Consider the following 18,617-nt stretch of genomic DNA (forward strand, 5'->3'; position numbering starts at 1 on the left):
TCATGTTAGTAACCAGGACAAGTACCGTTTAAATAGAGTTAATAAACCGACACTTTTATGAGATTGTGTCTTGACACTCATGAGATTGTGTCTTGACACCCTTATTTAATGTTTCATTTTACGCGAATATGGCTGTAATATTGAATGACAGCCTACTTTGGCTAGATTTTAAACAACCAGTTCAAGATTGTTCGTTTGCTTGAATTCATACAACTGCATTGCTCGTACTTTCAGCATCTTTCTATAAGAGTGACTCTTTATGACTGCTACACCCGCTTGTTGTGGGGTTTGGTCCAAACATGTCACTCTCATCAACAATGTTTATCCAAGAGAGCCTGGTGAAGAAGGACCCAGAGGCTCTGCTCTTTCACTAGTTATTTTTTATGCTACCACAAAACCATATAAACTACCCAAAATCGGTGCCTATTTGGAAAAACGAGTCAAGATGGATTCAAGGAAATCTCGCTTTGGGTAAATGTGTATTCCATCAGTAACTCGAACGTCTTATTGCTAGTCACCAACATCCATATTATCCTATTTTAAAGAATTATCTTCAACCTGCCAATATTCTTGGCTTTTGTATAACCAACTCGACTTTTGGCTCTTCAAATTGTGCTTCAAGAGTTGAATGATTGGCTGCTGTGTAATGTATTTATTAATCATCTTTTTACTGCATTATTGTTTTGTAATGGACTGTTTAGTTACAATCGAGTCACCCTGCAGATTCTGCATTCGCTACTTATCGAGTGTCGTCAAAATTCAAACCTCATTTCAAAGAATATCTTACGAATTATTCTCGATGTTTTGCATTCGCCGGATCCTGACCTTGTTATGCAAGCTACCAGTACGGTGAGTTCATGTGCTAAAAATGCATGTGGTTCTAACCAACTGGCTGACATTGCATCATGCTATTGGTCGTGTATCAACAGTTTATTCTTTTTAGCTCTCATCACAACCATCAAAATATTATCGACGATGAATTCACCAAAATATACTCGCAGTTGATCCAAAAGTTTTGCAAAGAGGCTGCATTTGAAACTTCAGACGCCACGCTTCAGCACAAGTAAGTATCTGTGTTCAAGGACTTTCAATATGCTTGGTGTCTAATAATGAGCCTGTGTTTGATCATTTAAATCAAAGAACTCGCTTATCTGGTCTTAAAGCACTCGAAGCCGTGTGCGATAGTGATTCGTTTATTATGAGTCCCCATTTGATTCCTTACAGCCAACAGATTATTCCAGCAGCTTTGGCCAACATGGGATCCTCGCACAAACACATGCATTCACTTGCACTGTAAGTTTGTGATCTTGACTATTGTTCAATTGGTAAGATATCTGACTCGTCAGTTTACTGCCTTGTATTATTGAACAGCAGCCATTCCAGCTCTCCACAAATGTATACGAGGAAGCAATCTATTACAGATCAGCTTATTACAGATGACGAGCTAAAGTACACAGCCAATATTTGTATTCGCGGTCTTTTTCGACAGGCCAATGTTGCAAACGTCAAGGACTTTTTAATTTCCACTTGCAGGTAGATCATGTTTTATATTTTTGATTCAAGCATTGCTAAATGACTAAAGTTTACACTTGCCACAATTGGGTCATCTGTAGGTATTTGGATGAAAAGAGTATGTGGGTTGTGAACGCGTATGCTTTGGATGTGATTCAGTCTGTTACGTCTGTTGTTCAGGTAAAGTGTGACGTTATTTTTAACTTGTTCAAGAATTTGCAAGTCAACTGATTTATAATCTGAAACCATCTTGAATATATATTTTTATTCAGACACAATACCACTATATCATTCTCTCTATTATGCTTGAGCGTCTTGAATCCGAGTCAGATACAGTCCAAAAAATCACCGTTGTTCAAATTCTGACGTTTTTGGTTACAACTGGCGATGGTATTGCAGGCATTACGGTTCCAGAGCTTTTGGAGATTTTTGCACGCCATTTGAACGCATCTGCAGAAACATCAAAGTTTTCAGATGGATCGTGTACTCCTGTCCAGCAACAGCTTCAAAAAGCGCTTGTCAATGGAATTGGTAATTTATTTTATTGTCTAATCAATCATTTGAAAAACTATAGAGCATTTGAAAATAACTTTGATGCTACTGTTATATTTATGTCTGCTTTCATGGGCTAAAGGCTCCTTGGTTCACCATCTCATTTATCCAAATCAGGTCAACGACATTATTTCATTTCTTGTGAATCGTCTGTTAAACATGATAGATGTTACGCTTCCATGTATTTTGTTTATTCGCTCGATAGAACATGTTTTGGCTGTGTATAAGAAGCGAGTTGTTGCGACAGAGCACAAACGACAATCCATGGTTTCAGCAAGCATTTCTTTTGAACTTGTCGCACCCACTCTGATTTTGATGACCCACAAAAATGCAGGCAAGTTGTACTGTTACGTGTGAGCACTTGGATTTGGTCTTTGTCTAATGTCAACTTTGGTGTATAAATAGACGTAAGATTGGAGTTTTTTGCACTTATAACCAAAGCGCTTTCGTTAATGCCACCTGCACTTCATGATGTTGAGAATCATGGTCCAAATTCTGTAAGTTGTTGGATGATCAGCCCTTTGCTTTATAAACTATTGTTTTGTTTCTAAATTTTATTTAAACGGTTTCAAAGTTTCATGGGTTACTTTGGCACAAATTGTACAATGCTGCACTTTGTGATTTCAATAATCCCTCGGATTATATCATTGTCGGTCGACTTGCGGTTCAGTTGATGCAATTGATGCCAATTGAAGATCTGTTTGTCAGTGTTCCTGTATTTTTCCGTCTTCAAGTAGGTGTATTTGCAAAGATTGCATATGTTTTAATCAAATGACTGATTTAGTATTTGATATAGATTCAGATCACGGAAAATCAAATCCTGTCAGTAAATCATAGCAGAGCACTTGCCAATCTGATTGTAGAGTACTTTGTTTATCTTGCACGATTTCTTGGAAATACTTCACTGCTGCAGTATGTCAACAGTATCAAAGATACGAGAATAGAAAAGTCGCAATGGTTTAATGGGTTCGAGTTTTCAAGTGATGCAGTAAACTTTTTTTCAACAAAGACATTTGAAAATGCACAGTTGAGTGGAATGGATGGCGTCGAGCCTATCGACAATTATCTGGATCGAGCATTATTGATTGGTATGCTTGTGCGCGATTCACAACTCAAAAACATCGAAACTGCTACTGAATGCCTGGGTAGCAACATTCTTATCTGGGAGCGTGTCGATATCACATACACCACTCCAAGTAATAGTATTCAACCCATCATGTCAATATTTTTATATCTGTATCTAATCTGGGTTATCCTGTCTTCTTGTTAGGTGATGATGTACCCCAAGTGGTCAAATCTGATGAGCATGCCTCAACTCAGCAAGATTCGACAGAAAAACGACCTTCGCAACTTAAAACTATTATGCCCACAAACGTTAAACGTAATCACTCGGGTCGAGCAGCCGTATGTTTTATGTTGAATGATATTACTATTTGAATATGCATATACATATACATTTTGATTTACACGCATATATTTATATTGGTATTACTAGTCAGAGCATCCATATTCTGCTGTTCGAATTGAAGATTTCAAAGAAGCACTGGGTAAGATACTGTCGAGTTTTAAACGATGCCATTGGAATCATCTTGCTGACTATTTATTATGTTTTGAATAGTCAACAAAAAAACAATGGCGACTAATGCCGATCACAGGATTCTAGATACCTCCAATATTGATATCAACGCTTTTTCAACCGATGGTACTGAACTTTCAAAAAATAATGTATCTAGTCTGTTAAAAAACATTACTGCCACTTTTGGGTAAGACTTTGCTTTGAAACCAGTACCATGGTTTAGCCTTTTAAATCAGTTATTCCTACGATTTTTAACGATTTGGATCGTGATATAATTTTATAGAAAATCAGGACAAGCTTCAGCCATGCCTGCTCACAATGACCGTCTCAAGCCAAATTCCGATTCTGTAGAGCTAGACTGGCTTACAGCCCGTTCAAAGGAGGTTTCCAACTACACTCAGGCGTCGCCGCGTATGGCTCGGGTACGAAGTGCCAGCCAGCAGCGGATGCGTTCCTCTGGAAGCAACTCTAGTCTTCAGGCTACCAAGATCCGTGAGCCAGATATGCTTGGATTGGGACCTACTCATTGAATGTACATGCCATACAGTATGGCTAAATATAGAAGTTTTGCAGAATTTTGGTTTTAAAGCATATCTTGAACAATGAACTCCCAAAGTAATTAGAAAGCGAGACCAATCTGTTTATTTTGCTATTGCAATAAGGGTTGTATTTACCCAAACCTTGTTTCCAGGCATAGATGTATCAAAAACATGGCATTTACCATTACTTTGATGCCACTCTTGTCAAACATCACATTTTATTACCAGTATTTTTAGATAGATCTGCACATAAACCGTAACCAGTATGTGATTCACTTGGACTGAATTGCTATTTTTAGCAAAAATAAGTATTCCATTTAAACAATTTAAAAAAACATGAATGTAACATGCCAGATACGTAGATGTGTTGGGTGATTTCATTTGATTTTGATGGTCACCACACATTTAAACTAGTGTAATATTGTGAGTTGAATCAACTAGTGTTCAACTTAGATATCCGAAACAGCAGCAGCCAAACGTTCTTCTTCCTTTGCAATCTTTCGTTTTTCAAGTTTGCGCATACGCCGATGATAGCTGGTGTTTGCAAGCCATTCAACATCCATAACAATGTATTAGCTCTTGATATGCAACGATTAGAAATGATCAAATTGTACTTACTCGTCATATTGACATTTTTGCCAGGCCAGTTTTTCCTCTACACATTTCCATGGAGCAAAGTAACTTTCACGACGACATTGATTCAGTTCAGAAAGCAGATGCACACAATAATCTCGCCATTGCAATGGAATTTGGGTCTTGTTCAGTTCCTCCTGTGTAATATACATGGCTAGTAGTTTATGTTAGTTGATTAATACAGTCCATTCATGAAAGTTGAGAGTATATTGAATATGCGAGTGAAACTTGAGATCGTTTAGAACTGCTGAACAGTATTTATGATTCAACAGTTTGATTACATATGGCGATTTCTTAAAAATGAAGTTCAAAAGAATGACATTAAATGGCCTGACAGATAAAACATCACTACTTGATGATAGTAGAGACTTGAATGAAACAGTATGAGCAACATGATTGACATGACATGTGTAATGTATCCAATGCAGCAGATGAAGACAACTTGAATACAAGACAGTACTGATGATGTACTCATTCCAGTAATTGACTGAACCAATGATGGACACATATGCAATGCACTGTATTGAGAAGAGTGTCAATGCCTACTCACGAGGATTAGCGTCGTCATCATGGCCATGAGCTTTCATTATGTTGTCTGCCAGTCAGAATTCGAACAAAGTGCAAAATGACAAAACTTGTGTTGGAAAGTCGCAACTTGGATTGTCGTTGATTTCCACTTGACGATTTCTTTATTCACAATACATTCGACTTGAGATATTTCCTTGCAATTGAATAATAACTTGAACATTCTCATTTAGTCATTGCACGATCACCAGATTCACTTGAATATTGCTGTCAAACTCTTGTATTCGCGCTTTAGCTGACGATCGTATAGTTTAGGAATGCGATAATACATGAATCAAGAGAGTGACCAATTAATAAGCCAAGACGCACTATTCAGATAGTTGATGGACTGACTGTTGATTCGACACCCTTATTAATGTTTTACGTGAATACGATTGAATTTATCTGTCAACTATGTCACTGTCTTTAAAAGTATTGAGTTCGCTACTTAAAAAGATGGCAGAAAAGCCATTGTTACTCAATTGTATCGCCTTGTCAGCTGCGATGCTTACTATTACTGGTGCGACTTGGCTGGTTTCATACCTGAAATCTACTCGAACCAAAAAACAAACCATCGCACAGGGAGTTTCTGGTCTTATTGGCAATACACCATTGATATATATTAAATCGCTTTCAGATGCGACCAACTGTAGCATTTATGCCAAAGCAGAGTTCATGAATGTTGGTGGGAGTTCCAAGGATCGAATTGCTTTAGGGATCATTGAGGATGCTGAGCGTCGAGGACTGATTCAACCTTATTGTGGATGCACTCTGTTTGAAGGAACTGTCGGATCAACTGGCATTTCTCTTGCTGTGATTGCACGGGCTAAAGGCTATCTCTGTCATATCGTCATGCCAGGTCATACCGTGCCAGTCTTGTTGACTACTAAACCGATTCTTTAAACTAATTTCTATTACTGTTCCAATCCTACATTAGATGATCAAGCCAAAGAAAAATATGAAATCATCGAGGCTCTTGGTGCGCTTGTTGAAAAAGTTAGGCCAGTATCCATTGTTGATCCAGATCATTATGTAAATATTGCACGACGTCGAGCAGAAGAGATGAATATCGCTGCAGACATGCATGGCTCGATGGCTCGTGGCTATTTTTGTAATCAATTTGAAAACATGGCCAATTATCAGGTACGCTGAATATGAATGCAATCAGTCATACTGTTATAACCTTGTTGATTTAAACTGTTTCCATTATATCAGACCCATCTGACAACAACTGGTCCCGAAGTGTATTCAAATCTAAATGGAAAAATGGATGCATTTGTAATGGGTGCAGGTATGAAAAACTATCGTTTTAAACGCATCCGTGACGATTTGGATAGTTTATGACCTCTAAAACCTATTTTGTTTATAATTAGGAACTGGTGGTACTTTGGCAGGAGTGTCAGACTATTTAAAGCCGCGTATCCCAAATTTGAAAGTGGTGTTGGCAGACCCAGATGGCAGTGGGCTCTACAACAAGTTAAAATTCAATATTCTATACACTCCCGAACAAGCAGAAGGAAAGAGACGTCGTCATCAAATAGATACGATCGTTGAAGGAATCGGCAACACCCGTATCACTGCAATTCTCAAATTGCTCTTTAATGGATGTATTGACGACGCAGTTCAAGTATCTGATCAAGATGCTATTGAAATGTCAAGATTCTTGATGCGAGAGGAAGGTCTGTTTATAGGTAGCTCTTCAGCAGTAAATTGCGTTGCTGCATGTCGTGTCGCAAAACAGCTTGGTCCTGGTCATACTATTGTTACTATGTTATGCGATCATGGATCTCGACACTTGACCAAGTTTTGGTACGCAAATCTGTCATGACGAATCGCATTGTATATAAAAGTACTGTGTTAACATGTTGGTCTGCTTCTATTGATTGAATAATGTTTAGGAATCCTGCATTTATTGAAAAGGCTGGACTGACTCCCAAGTGCACATCCCTTTCATTTATCTAAAAGCATGAGATTAATAAACTATCCATAAAAGCATTTGATACAAAGTATGGTTTTGGTTGTATAAATTCAAATATATATCTGCAATTAACCAAATCCAACCGAGCATTCTTGATTGGGACATGGCATTGAAGTTGTAACAGAAAATATCAGTTGATATTTAGTCGCGGGCAGATGATCAGAATGGTGTTTGTATGGCTGGGCTGGATTCTTGCAAGAATAGGCAGGCATGCTTTCAGTCTTGATCTCCAAATAAAACAAAATGATATTTTCTGTATATCAAGGCTTTCAATCCATCATATATTTAAAACCCAGTTACAATAAAGAATGTATGGCAATATACAGCAGATATTATTGCAATGGCTTAGCAAAAATAGATTGATCGAGTCATTCTTTTGGCTCAACAGATTCGGATTCTTTTTTTCGATGAGCAAGAGCCTTTTTTCTTAGCACTGCAGCTGGAACAAATCCTGTAAGTTCTTTTCGTAAATCTCGAATCTGAGGTGCAGCTGAAATAACATTTGCAGTAGCAGGTTTGTTTGGAAGAGGCACTGGTTTTTGTGGCTTTTGTGGCTTTTGTGGTCTTGACTGTCGCGAATGGTGTTGTCGTGGGCGAGATTGAAAAGGTGATGGATTGGGAAATTGGCCAGGAAACGGTGTAAATGGCATGCCAACTTGTGGCACAAGCATAGGAGGTGGTTGAAGGTGAAAAGGATAAAATGGCATACCTAAAGTTGAGTCGGATCTGGTTAGATTTCAAATCGGCACTGATCTATCATCATTCAACAGTTGAGCTCCATTTAAACTTACCCGGAATCGGATATCCAGGGGGAAACATACCAGGAATATAGTTTGGCGGAATCATTGGATTATATGGCTGCATTTGGGGCATATATGGTATATTTAAAGCCTCTTGCTGTTGTTGAGCTTGTAATTGTTCTTGTATAGCACGCTCTTTTTCTCTACGAACAGTTTCTGTAGCATCCACGATTTCATCAAGTTTTATCGTATTGTAAACCTGTGCGTCTGTTTCTGGTGCAATACCTTCTGGAATTGGAATGTGTGACAGATCGATTATACCTTTTGCCATGTTCAAATTTGTATTGTTTAAGCAATGTCATGTCAACTGTTGAAGGCATTGTTTCAAACTCTACATACCTTGCTCGGATTTATTTGGTGTGATCTCTAGATCAGAGTGATTTGATGATTTGACAGAGCCCTGATCGCTTACTTCATCATCGGACACACCTAGAATAAACCATGTGTTTAGAATTTAACAGACATTTAAGCACACGTGTATTTTAATTGATGTTTTTAACCTACCATTTGCATCCAAAAGTTTATCCTCGCCTTTGCGTTTGCCGTGAGGGTTAAACGTAGGATGATAGTATTTATAGACTTTTTCAGGTTTTTTCGACTTATTTTTTGCAGGATCTTCAAGTTTTAACTCTTTGGGTGCCAATCCAAGCTGTTCTCTTGCTACATTGATTTCTTTAATTTTATCCTGAATCTGTCGAATGCGGTGTTTACCATTTGCATCGATTGTTCCTAAAATCTCTATAAAAACAGTTTGTCAAACCAAGGCAATGCTGGTAATACCATAGTGAGCCCTGAGCATGACCCACACCAGCCTTGAAGTCTATCAATAGAATACCTTGTTCGCTGAGTTTTTGGAATTCAATTTCTAGCTTGATCGTATTGATCTGACTAGTAGCTACCAGTCTACCCTTTTTTTTATCCTCCTTGTTCTATTTAAAAAATAGTAAATACTAGGCTGTAGCAATCAAAGCTGTAGATCTAGAAATACCAAAAACAACTTACTTTTTTGAGTTCCTTTTTCTTTTGCTGTTTTCTCAAAGCCTATATCCATAAAAGATGGATCATTTATGAATTTTTTGAATCAGAAAAGGTTAGTACTAGATGAAAATACAGCAACTATCAAACCAAAGCTAGAAAAAAGCATGCTGCCAAGTGTATGGACACTGGGCTAAAGACGTTTACAGCCGTATTCACGTAAAACACAGGTTTCATGAAATGATTTTCAGTTTACTAGACAGCATTGTTTTTTGAACTCTTTAGTTGACTGGTTTCTAGATGATCAAGATAAAAACAACGGTTGCATTCCAGACATTGTTTTCTTGAATTAGAACACGAACGTACGAGTTTTTAGGATATAGGAGTTTGTAGACTTGAGAGCATTAAAACTGTTTGAATCAGTATCTAGATTGCAATGGATGAATTTGGTGATCGTACAATGTATGATTATGAGAAAGAAACAACTATAGTTTGTATGAAGGTTTGAAAGAAGAATCCAGAATGCCAACTAAAGTAATATCTAATACGACAATGCAACGAATATTTAAATATCCCAATCAAGTGTTGTATTTTGTGTGAATACAGCAGTAAAGTAGAAAACTACGAGCAGTACGACTCTAGCCATAGTCGAGCATCTTAGACTTTGAGTCTACTCACATCCGCCGGATTGACTTGCTTGTCTTTTTTCCCCATTAGTGTGCAAACAACAAGCAACAACTTGCACAACTTCAACCCCAATCCTGAGGGTGCTGTTTATGGGTTTGGTTGAAGCAAAACCAGCAACTGAGCATCACCACCATGAACACTCTGTCCTGCTTGCTTGACTTTACTCGACTGCAAGGAGACCGTGCTCAAGTATACTCTGGACTCGAAAGGTAGTATCGATTAACCTACACTTGTGTCTATTCAAATTGCTAATGTGTTGTTTAGAGGATTCGATTTGTTCATATCTGGCCAGGCTTCCAGACAAGACTTTGTGGTGCTTGCAAATTCTGCTCGAGACTCATTTGTGCTGATTAGCAAGCAGGCAAGTCTGCTCTAAAACATGCTCGTGTGCTGTTTGGTCAATTCGGAACTAATCGACACAACTCTACAATCCGATTGTATTTTGTTTTACTCTTCATTGTACAGATCCAACAGGTCGAGCTAATTTTAAAGTCCGAGTACAATCAACATGCGATTGCAGATATTATTCGTCAGATTCAGAAACTAGAGCAATTCAAGTTGACTAAAACTGTCGAGCGCCAGATTTTGTTGACAGAGAGTACATTTGGTGAACAGGACTACTCGAGCGATTTGCCAGATTGCGAGACTGCGTAGGTTTTGACTTGTCATCCCTAGCATATTTTTCTAAGCGTTACTATTCCTAATTTGTTTAAACTACAGACTAAAAGAAACAGTCAAGGAAATCAATGAGAAACTGGAGGAGCTTCATTTGGAAATGGCAGAAATGGAGCTATAGTCAAACGGTGTATTTTGCCTTGCCAGTTTCGCTAATGACAGCAATGTGATCCAGATCACGAAATACCTCGTTGTAGTCAAGACAGTATCCAACAACAAAGAGATCCGGAATGGAGAAGCCAACATAGTCTGGGCTACGGATTAAAGAATAAAATAAATATCACGGATTTTATCATATGTTCTCAGGCTCAAAAGGCAATACGCCTAATGATAAACTCGATACTTACACATAGTTGTTGCTGCGATCGGTTTTTTTGAGTAATAAACTGACAACTTTGATGCTTGCCGGTTGATATTTCTTCAACAGCTCAGTCAAGCCAACCATGGTTTTGCCTGTATCGACAATATCTTCTACAATCAGCAGATCTTTACCACGAAAGCCCTTTAAATCTTCCTCAGACAACGAAATCTTGACATCTCCAACAGATTGATCATTCTCGTAGCTTTTGACCTTGATAAATTCAAAACTCATGGGGACTGGCAAAGGGTTCACACGATAAGAAATCAAAATCTTTAACATGCCAATCAAATGATAATTTAATATCTTACTAGATTTGCCCTCCTTGTTGAGAAGTTTTTTAAGATGCTCGGTCAAGTTGGCAAAAAAACCGTGTGCTCCCTAGATCACAAGTCAATTACAAAATTTAACTAAATACAACCAACAGTAAAATAAGGTTGTTATTACCTTGAGAACGCAGCATGCAACCAATGGTTTAGTGCTATCTGCAGCAATCAGTTGTGCAAGCTTTTCAACACTGTTATTCAACAAATTGTTAAAATGTATTATACTTTTTACAGCCAAACTCATGTAAAATGGAGCACGAAACAGAGATGCATAATAAACAACCAGTTTTAAAATGATTGGTCAGTTTACAGTACAACATTGTGCCATAAACTCCTTGACGAAATTCATCAGTCTTTGCTCATTTTTGTATAAAATTGAACGAATTTTCACATCACAGTTTCAGCATATTTCACTTGTTCAGTTCTCTTTTCATCCAATCCAAACACCATATTAAACATTGAGTGATTGGCATGAAAACAATAGTGCATTTCCAAGATGCACGATCATCGCTTTCTTGGGCTGGAACGCGAATGTATCCGAGATCAAGATATAGGAGTTTACAGAGTTTGATTAATAAAATCAAAACAATCGAACCCAATATTTGGATTGAAACACATGAGTCTGGTCTCAAACTTGTCGACCATACAATACATGACCATTCCACAGGCGAGGAAAGGAAGGTTCAAAAAATCATTTCAGTTTAAAACTATAGTTTGATTATATCATATGATGGATGTTGTCATTGAAAGAGTCAAGAATAAAGTGTAGTAGGAAAGTATAACAAATATTCAACCATTATCTATCCCAAAAACAGCCATTGCAAGTTAAATATAAAAGTATTCCATTTTACGTGAGTACGGCAGTAAATTTCATCAACTATAATGTATATTGCAACAACCAAGAAGTGATGCTAGTGAAATGAAAGCACTTACCGGTCGCGAATCAAACCATGAGGAATAAGAATGCTGGACACATCGCTGGAGTAGTGTCTAGGAATACAAAAGTGCTAATGATTATACAAAGAGAATTGGAGTTATTATCATACCCTTGTAAATTCAAAGGCATTCTAACAATATACAAAACTTTTTGAATTAAAAACACAAACCTCTATTGCGTGCTGTTGGTCCTCTTTGATCTCAATCCATGGCTTGCTCATCCTGAATGTTAATGCGTTGACAGTTAATGTTTGGGAAAGCTCAATGTGGCCTAAACAGATTTTGGCGATCAATCATTAATTTGGCCTTAATATTTGATTTTGCCCAAATTTTCACTCTTGTTGATATTATTTGCGAATATCAGTAGTTGTTGATTGGAGTGCCATGAACATCTATCGATCGTATCTTCTGTACTGCAGCAACCATCTGAACTGTTGATACGATCAATTTGATGAACAACCTGCTTTTCCACTTGATTTAATATAGGAAATACTACTCATTTGGTCTTGTTCTGACACGATCTTTGGTATTCCACCTAGATACAGTTTGTACATTAACTCGATCGTGCAGTTTTACAAACCAAAAACTCGTTTCAAAAACATAGTAATGCTGGCCTGCTGGATGCTGTCAGAATGGGTTCGAAACAGTGAAATTGGGTTGAAATAAATAGTTTTTTTCTCCATTCTTATTCCTTTGCCTTGAGCTTTAAAGTTGAACCATCAAAGCACATTGCAGCCATGGCTTCAGAAACACCTTTGACGGATGATGATAAACTGTTTGAAAATATCGATGGTGAACAGCGTATTACTGAAATCGAGTCGTACTGTGTCAACTGTGGTCAAAATGTACATTGTATAGTTTGGATGTCGAATCTAATCCACCATTCAAGCCATGATCATGCATCGTTGTTGCATGTCTTACACTGACATTACTATTTTTGAAATATAGGGCACTACCAGATTGCTACTGACTGTAATTCCTCATTTTCGGGAAGTGGTGTTGATGGCATTCGAATGTCCTCATTGTTTTCTTCGTAACAATGAGGTGCAGTCTGCATCAACACTGGCCGATTTTGGAATTCATCAGACTCTTAAAATCAGCGGAAAGGTGGATATCAGTCGTCAGATTGTCAAGTCCGAGTTTGCTACTATTCGGTTTGAGGAGTTGGATTTTGAGATTCCTGCCCAAAAGGGTGTGCTGACAACTGTCGAAGGTCTACTGCAGTGTGCGGTGGAAGGTTTGCAGCAACAACAGGATGTCCGCAAGGTAGTTTATCTAGATCAAACTATTGCAATCTCTGGATGTTATGGCAGCTTACTCGTTTTTGTTAAGCTAGGTTTCAGATCCAAAAGCGTATGAAAAAATCAATCAAGTTACAGAGACCATGCAATCATATATGGATCTCAAGCAGGATTTCACCATGGTTCTTGACGATCCCTCTGGAAACAGTTACATTGAGAACCCAGAAGCTCCAGCAAGCGATCCTCATATGAAGACAACCGCATACAAACGTACTCGTGAACAGCTGGAAGCCATGGGATACAACTATGACGAGAAAGAAGAAGAACTTCCACTTAACGAGCAAGTTCATGTTTTTCCTGGAAACTGCTCTCATTGTCACAGTCCTTGTGATACCAAGATGCATATGCTTGGTAAGAATATTGGATTTAAACGCATAGTTGTATAGCTGGACATTCAATCTATGACTTTTTACTCATGGCTTGAATTTAAACTGCCAGACATTCCTCATTTTAAGGAAGTCATTATTATGGCGACAAGCTGTGAAAAGTGTGGCTATAAGAGCAATGAAGTTAAATCTGGTGGAGCAATTTCTGAAAAGGGAAAAAAGATTACTCTTGTCATGACTGATGTTGAAGATTTGAGCCGTGACATTTTAAAGGTACTGTAAATAGTAGTTGCTGGTATGAGGCAGATTACTTTGTAATTATAAGTTTTTAAGCCATTGTTTAAAACACTGTTTTATAGTCGGAAACGTGCAGTCTTAAAATTCCAGAAATCGATCTGGAGTTGTCCATGGGAACGCTTGGTGGTCGGTTCACCACTGTTGAGGGACTTCTTGTTCAGGTTTACGATGAACTCAAAGGTCGCGCTAGATTCACAGCAGGAGATTCTGCAGTCGAGGGCAGCAAGACCCGATTTGAATTGTTTCTAGAGAAACTAGAGGGTGTGGTGAAGATGAAACAGGGACCAGTCACTCTCATATTGGATGATCCTCTTGCCAATTCGCATTTACAGAATCCATATGCACCAGATGAGGATCCCAACATGAAGATTGAGATGTGAGTTTTTAGTGAGGCCGTGTATATAAGCTTTATTTGAACGTGTGCAGTTTTAATGTTTGTATATATCTAGATACGATCGCACATGGGAGCAAAACGAAGCTTTTGGACTGAATGATATGAAGGTGGAGAATTATGAGACTACCGAGGAACCTATACAAGATGAGGATAACAAGGCGGCCGAGGTTGGAGTGACGACTGTTTAAATAGTCGAATTTGATTTCAAGCATTAGTATACAATAAACCATGATTTATAAAAACCCAATGTTTAAACAACACCAGATCTTGGTGCAATACATTTAATAGAATAACAAGCTGATGTCAATCATTTCTTTACAGTAGCAATCTGCTGGTGAATTGAATGGACAGATGCGGACTTGTTCTTCGGACCGACAAAATCAGTCACAACGTGTCATTGGGCTGTACATCCGCATCGCTTCCTCGCATTATCGTTCTAATTTATATTTGGTAATTGCCATTTCAACTGTTTTTATCCACAAAATGAAAGGTATTCGACTGTGTTATAGATGAACATTGCTTGTTATTATAAACTGAATTCATCAATCCATACGATTTACTGTTCAGGATTACTTGTGTGCGTAAATATATTAACCCTAATCCTGACATTGCAATCTAGTCGACCCTCAACCTCTGGGCTATATCTCTGCTCTTAAAAATCTATGGCCAGGGCTGTCTGAGGAAGACATCTTCTCCATTCTCAGAAAAACTAAAATCATTAAACCCGCTGTGGGTGAATGCACCTTTCGTGTGGGTTCAGATCCCAATCAGTTTGTTGTTGTTCTTGCAGGATCTGTCGATGTGTGTAAAGGCTCTGCTACGAGTCAGCAGCCTGGCATGACTGCTCAAAAAGAATCGGAGAAGCTTTTCACTCTTTACCCTGGCGATGCTATTGGCGAGTCTTTGCTGGTATGAATTAATATTTAAAAAATAATCGATTATTGTGGGATTGTATTTTGATTTACTTTAAACTTGTTAGTCTGGAAATGCGCCCATTGATGGAAATTTGATTTCTGCTGCATGCGGCGTACAAATGATGTGCATCGATATAACTGCACTTAAAGAAATCATGCATTCCAGTGAGTCGGTTAATGCTACAATCTCCAAGAGTCTGGCTGAAGGACCCAAAAGATTCCGTCCTTCGCTTGGAGTTGCTCCCTGTGCTGTGAATGCTCCAGATGCAACCATAACCGTTTTCGACTTCAAGTCACATGAGACCGCATCGTTCGAGGCTGCTGTCAATCGTTTTAAACAGGACAGAGATTTCGACATTAAATATCTGTCGGTTAAGCTGTCTGTAGAAACCGCACCTCTAGCTGCTGGCTCTCAGGTAAGATCTGGGTTTAAGCGTTGCATTATCAATATATCTAACAATTTCATACTTTTGTCGCTCTATTTAGATTGTTTGCATTTTTGTCAATGATGTTGCAAGTGCCGATGTTCTTACCAAACTTCATGGACTTGGAGTAAAGTGTATTGCACTGCGTTGTGCGGGTTTCAATAATGTAGATCTGAAGGCTGCTCATGATCTTGGCATGCAAGTTGTTCGCGTTCCTGCAGTGAGCTATTTTGTTGATAGATTGACTTGGAATGTGACTTGCCCTAATTCATTTTGCTAGTATTCTCCTTATGCTGTAGCTGAACATGCAGCTGCTTTGATTTTGGCTCTCAATCGAAAAATTGTTCATGCTCATAGCAGAGTTATGCAAGGCAATTTTTCTCTTGCCAATCTTGTCGGATTTGACTTGCATGGCAAGACTGTTGGTGTCATTGGTACTGGAAAGGTAGTCTTGAATTGTATTTGTTAAGCATATTACAAGTATGGAGTTCAACTTGGTTTATTGATTTACAACATTGATTTTCGAATGTTGACAATTCATTTAGATTGGACAATGCTTCATCAAAATCATGATGGGCTTTGGTTGCCAAATTCTTTGCTATGATTTGTATCGCAGTACTGAAGTTGCTTCTTGGGAAAACGTTCGATATGTGGATACAATCGATGAGCTTTATCAAAAATCACGAATTATTTCGTTGCACTGTTCATTGATGCCTTCTACTCGGTACATCATTAATGCCGAGAGTATCAAAAAGATGGTTCCCAAAGTCATGATCATCAATACCTCAAGGTAATAGACTGTCTATTAAAATCCCGCTTGATGATTCATTGAATGTATTGACTTTTTAACATGTGTTGTCAACTGTCTGGGTCTGCAATCTACAATATGTAATTCAGAGGTCCATTGATAAATACAAAGGATTTGATTGAAGGACTCAAGACTGGAAAGATTGGGTACGCTGGCTTAGATGTGTACGAAGAGGAATCTGCCTACTTTTTTGAGGACATGTCTGACAAGGTCATGACAGATGACATTCTTGCGCGTCTCATGACATTCAACAATGTGATCATTACCAGTCACCAAGCATTCCTAACCAACGAAGCACTTGAAGCAATCGCTCAGACAACCATGAAAAACATTGGGGAGATTATGGATCAAAAGACTGGCGCGGATCTAACCAACAACGTCCAGTAACGGTTGGGTGTCATTTTGATCAGATGGACAAACTTTTATTATGCTGCTAAGCTAAATAAACTTTTGATTCTGAACCCGACAGATTAGCAAATAGAAATTCACAAGTGTTTGTACATTTTTGTACAAAACCATTCAATTGAACGTCATCTCTAACTAGTACAAAAACGCTTTAAATACATTGCCTATCATCTGATCAGAAAATGGTTTATTTGGATCCAGAGTTGCTACTAGGTTGGATTTTACCAGCAATTTTCCAAGGACGATTAGCCCATTTGCCATCCAACCATTTTTCCATCACAATGTGCTCAACAATGCTGGTATAGGTATCTGGATTTCCGGCAATCAGAGTGTCGTCCTTATAAGTGGCCATGGACTGAAAATATGTATATATTAATGCATGCAATTTTTGATTTCTAGACGAGTCAGAGTCCAACTCTGCAGTGATATTCAAGTTGATATAAAATAAATGACAAACCTGTCTGACATTGACACGAACTGTGATTTGAGATAAACGCATATCACCAGTCTCGGTAGCAACCTTGGCAGTGGCCAGATGAACAACTTGTGGACGACGATCAGATCCATTAGAATCCCACACAAATTTACCAATACGCTGCATTGCCTTGATCTCTGGACTGAGTGCCTTTGTTCATAGAGTCAGTCTGACACATCTCATTTAGCACTGCCAAATTGTAGTGATCTTAATCCATAAACCAGTAGCAATTCTACTTACTGACATCATGCCATCCGTAACACAGTTGCTTAATTCTGCTCGATCTCCTCTGCAAGTTTGATGATAAAATTTGACAAGTTCTGGTTTATTAAATGAAAATAGTTAATTTGGTATTACAATCATTTACACTTACCTGGCATATGCCTTGTTCATTGCAATATACAGTTTTTCGGCCTCTATAGCAAATGCACGAGGCTTCCAACCCTTTGTAGTCGTTTTAACCTGATACACACTGCAGAAATATGGCCAATAAAGCCATCTGAATTAATCTCAAATGGAAAAGAATAATCAGTAGATTGTTACATTGATATACCTCCATGTTGCCAACACTAATTTCTTGATGCGTTCCCAAATAATGTTCCAGTTGGCCTTGTTGATGGGTGCTGGAAGCGAAGAGGGAGGAATATACTTGTCTATCAATAACAAAAAGTATTCATATCAGCACATCAAGGATCTGGGTTGACAAGAACCTAGCACTATCATATTACCAGCAATCATGGTGGTGATGACTCTTCCTCGCATAGTGGTTGACTTTGAGGATGCATTGCGAACATTGGTCAAACAAGGCGGTTTCAACCGCAATGCAGCAGTAAAAGAAAATACAGGCTTTATCATACTGCCGAATATAAGTCGAGGTTTAAATTCTCCGAGTCTTACTACAGAAGACCGAGCAAGTCCTGTGGTAGTGTATGATCGCATCTTGAATTGACCGAATACCAAGTTTTGGTTGAAAGATGTAATCAGAATTCAAAAATAATTTGAGCTTTATTTTAGCAGTTGTAAAATTGAACACGAAATAAAAATGCCAGTCTCATGACACGGTTGATCGTTTACTGAACAATCTTCACATTATGATTTACATTCTTTTTTTAAAACCAAAACGTCATGACATTAATGTAGAAACAGCTGTTAGATTCATTG

At 38.2% G+C, this 18,617-nt stretch overlaps 8 protein-coding genes across 8 annotated transcripts; 4 read left to right on the plus strand and 4 right to left on the minus strand.

Moving 5' to 3' along the window:
- Window positions 1–259: 259 nt before the first annotated feature.
- BATDEDRAFT_27181 (uncharacterized protein) lies at window positions 260–4,170 on the plus strand (the record flags this gene model as incomplete). The annotated part of the gene is made up of 15 exons (XM_006681338.1): window positions 260–471; window positions 702–849; window positions 930–1,063; window positions 1,141–1,293; window positions 1,372–1,533; window positions 1,614–1,692; window positions 1,785–2,043; window positions 2,087–2,245; window positions 2,470–2,561; window positions 2,639–2,797; window positions 2,861–3,260; window positions 3,335–3,468; window positions 3,560–3,611; window positions 3,683–3,827; window positions 3,924–4,170. 15 exons carry the CDS (start codon window positions 260–262, stop codon window positions 4,168–4,170), a joined length of 2,535 nt encoding a protein of 844 aa, XP_006681401.1.
- A 364-nt stretch (window positions 4,171–4,534) lies between these two features.
- Window positions 4,535–4,964, minus strand: BATDEDRAFT_91120 (uncharacterized protein; the record flags this gene model as incomplete). Its single annotated transcript, XM_006681480.1, has 2 exons — window positions 4,535–4,713; window positions 4,798–4,964. The coding sequence occupies 2 exons, from the start codon at window positions 4,962–4,964 to the stop codon at window positions 4,629–4,631; spliced, it is 252 nt and encodes an 83-aa protein (XP_006681543.1). The 3' UTR covers window positions 4,535–4,628.
- Window positions 4,965–5,790: 826 nt separating this feature from the next.
- BATDEDRAFT_27182 (uncharacterized protein) lies at window positions 5,791–7,338 on the plus strand (the record flags this gene model as incomplete). The annotated part of the gene is made up of 5 exons (XM_006681339.1): window positions 5,791–6,235; window positions 6,314–6,519; window positions 6,592–6,667; window positions 6,750–7,185; window positions 7,275–7,338. The coding sequence occupies 5 exons, from the start codon at window positions 5,791–5,793 to the stop codon at window positions 7,336–7,338; spliced, it is 1,227 nt and encodes a 408-aa protein (XP_006681402.1).
- A 269-nt stretch (window positions 7,339–7,607) lies between these two features.
- BATDEDRAFT_91121 (uncharacterized protein) lies at window positions 7,608–9,843 on the minus strand (the record flags this gene model as incomplete). Its single annotated transcript, XM_006681481.1, has 7 exons — window positions 7,608–8,063; window positions 8,146–8,415; window positions 8,494–8,583; window positions 8,659–8,892; window positions 8,990–9,083; window positions 9,157–9,195; window positions 9,808–9,843. The coding sequence occupies 7 exons, from the start codon at window positions 9,841–9,843 to the stop codon at window positions 7,723–7,725; spliced, it is 1,104 nt and encodes a 367-aa protein (XP_006681544.1). The 3' UTR covers window positions 7,608–7,722.
- A 717-nt stretch (window positions 9,844–10,560) lies between these two features.
- Window positions 10,561–12,338, minus strand: BATDEDRAFT_91122 (uncharacterized protein). Its single transcript, XM_006681482.1, has 6 exons — window positions 12,282–12,338; window positions 12,109–12,182; window positions 11,297–11,366; window positions 11,161–11,230; window positions 10,839–11,088; window positions 10,561–10,745 (listed from the first exon to the last, which is right to left on the minus strand). The coding sequence occupies exons 1-6, from the start codon at window positions 12,330–12,332 to the stop codon at window positions 10,613–10,615; spliced, it is 648 nt and encodes a 215-aa protein (XP_006681545.1). The 5' UTR covers window positions 12,333–12,338; the 3' UTR covers window positions 10,561–10,612.
- Window positions 12,339–12,848: 510 nt separating this feature from the next.
- On the plus strand, window positions 12,849–14,617 carry BATDEDRAFT_13601 (uncharacterized protein; the record flags this gene model as incomplete). Its single annotated transcript, XM_006681269.1, has 6 exons — window positions 12,849–12,956; window positions 13,060–13,377; window positions 13,448–13,763; window positions 13,851–14,011; window positions 14,098–14,411; window positions 14,485–14,617. 6 exons carry the CDS (start codon window positions 12,849–12,851, stop codon window positions 14,615–14,617), a joined length of 1,350 nt encoding a protein of 449 aa, XP_006681332.1.
- An 881-nt stretch (window positions 14,618–15,498) lies between these two features.
- On the plus strand, window positions 15,499–16,963 carry BATDEDRAFT_13685 (uncharacterized protein; the record flags this gene model as incomplete). The annotated part of the gene is made up of 5 exons (XM_006681279.1): window positions 15,499–15,759; window positions 15,830–15,988; window positions 16,049–16,213; window positions 16,314–16,558; window positions 16,666–16,963. 5 exons carry the CDS (start codon window positions 15,499–15,501, stop codon window positions 16,961–16,963), a joined length of 1,128 nt encoding a protein of 375 aa, XP_006681342.1.
- Window positions 16,964–17,168: 205 nt separating this feature from the next.
- BATDEDRAFT_91206 (uncharacterized protein) lies at window positions 17,169–18,395 on the minus strand (the record flags this gene model as incomplete). The annotated part of the gene is made up of 6 exons (XM_006681483.1): window positions 17,169–17,336; window positions 17,439–17,606; window positions 17,697–17,745; window positions 17,830–17,928; window positions 18,010–18,109; window positions 18,185–18,395. 6 exons carry the CDS (start codon window positions 18,393–18,395, stop codon window positions 17,169–17,171), a joined length of 795 nt encoding a protein of 264 aa, XP_006681546.1.
- Between the last annotated feature and the right edge of the window lie 222 nt (window positions 18,396–18,617).

Source organism: Batrachochytrium dendrobatidis (genome assembly GCF_000203795.2).
Source record: "Batrachochytrium dendrobatidis JAM81 unplaced genomic scaffold BATDEscaffold_12, whole genome shotgun sequence".
NCBI classification, from domain to species: domain Eukaryota; kingdom Fungi; phylum Chytridiomycota; class Chytridiomycetes; order Rhizophydiales; genus Batrachochytrium; species Batrachochytrium dendrobatidis.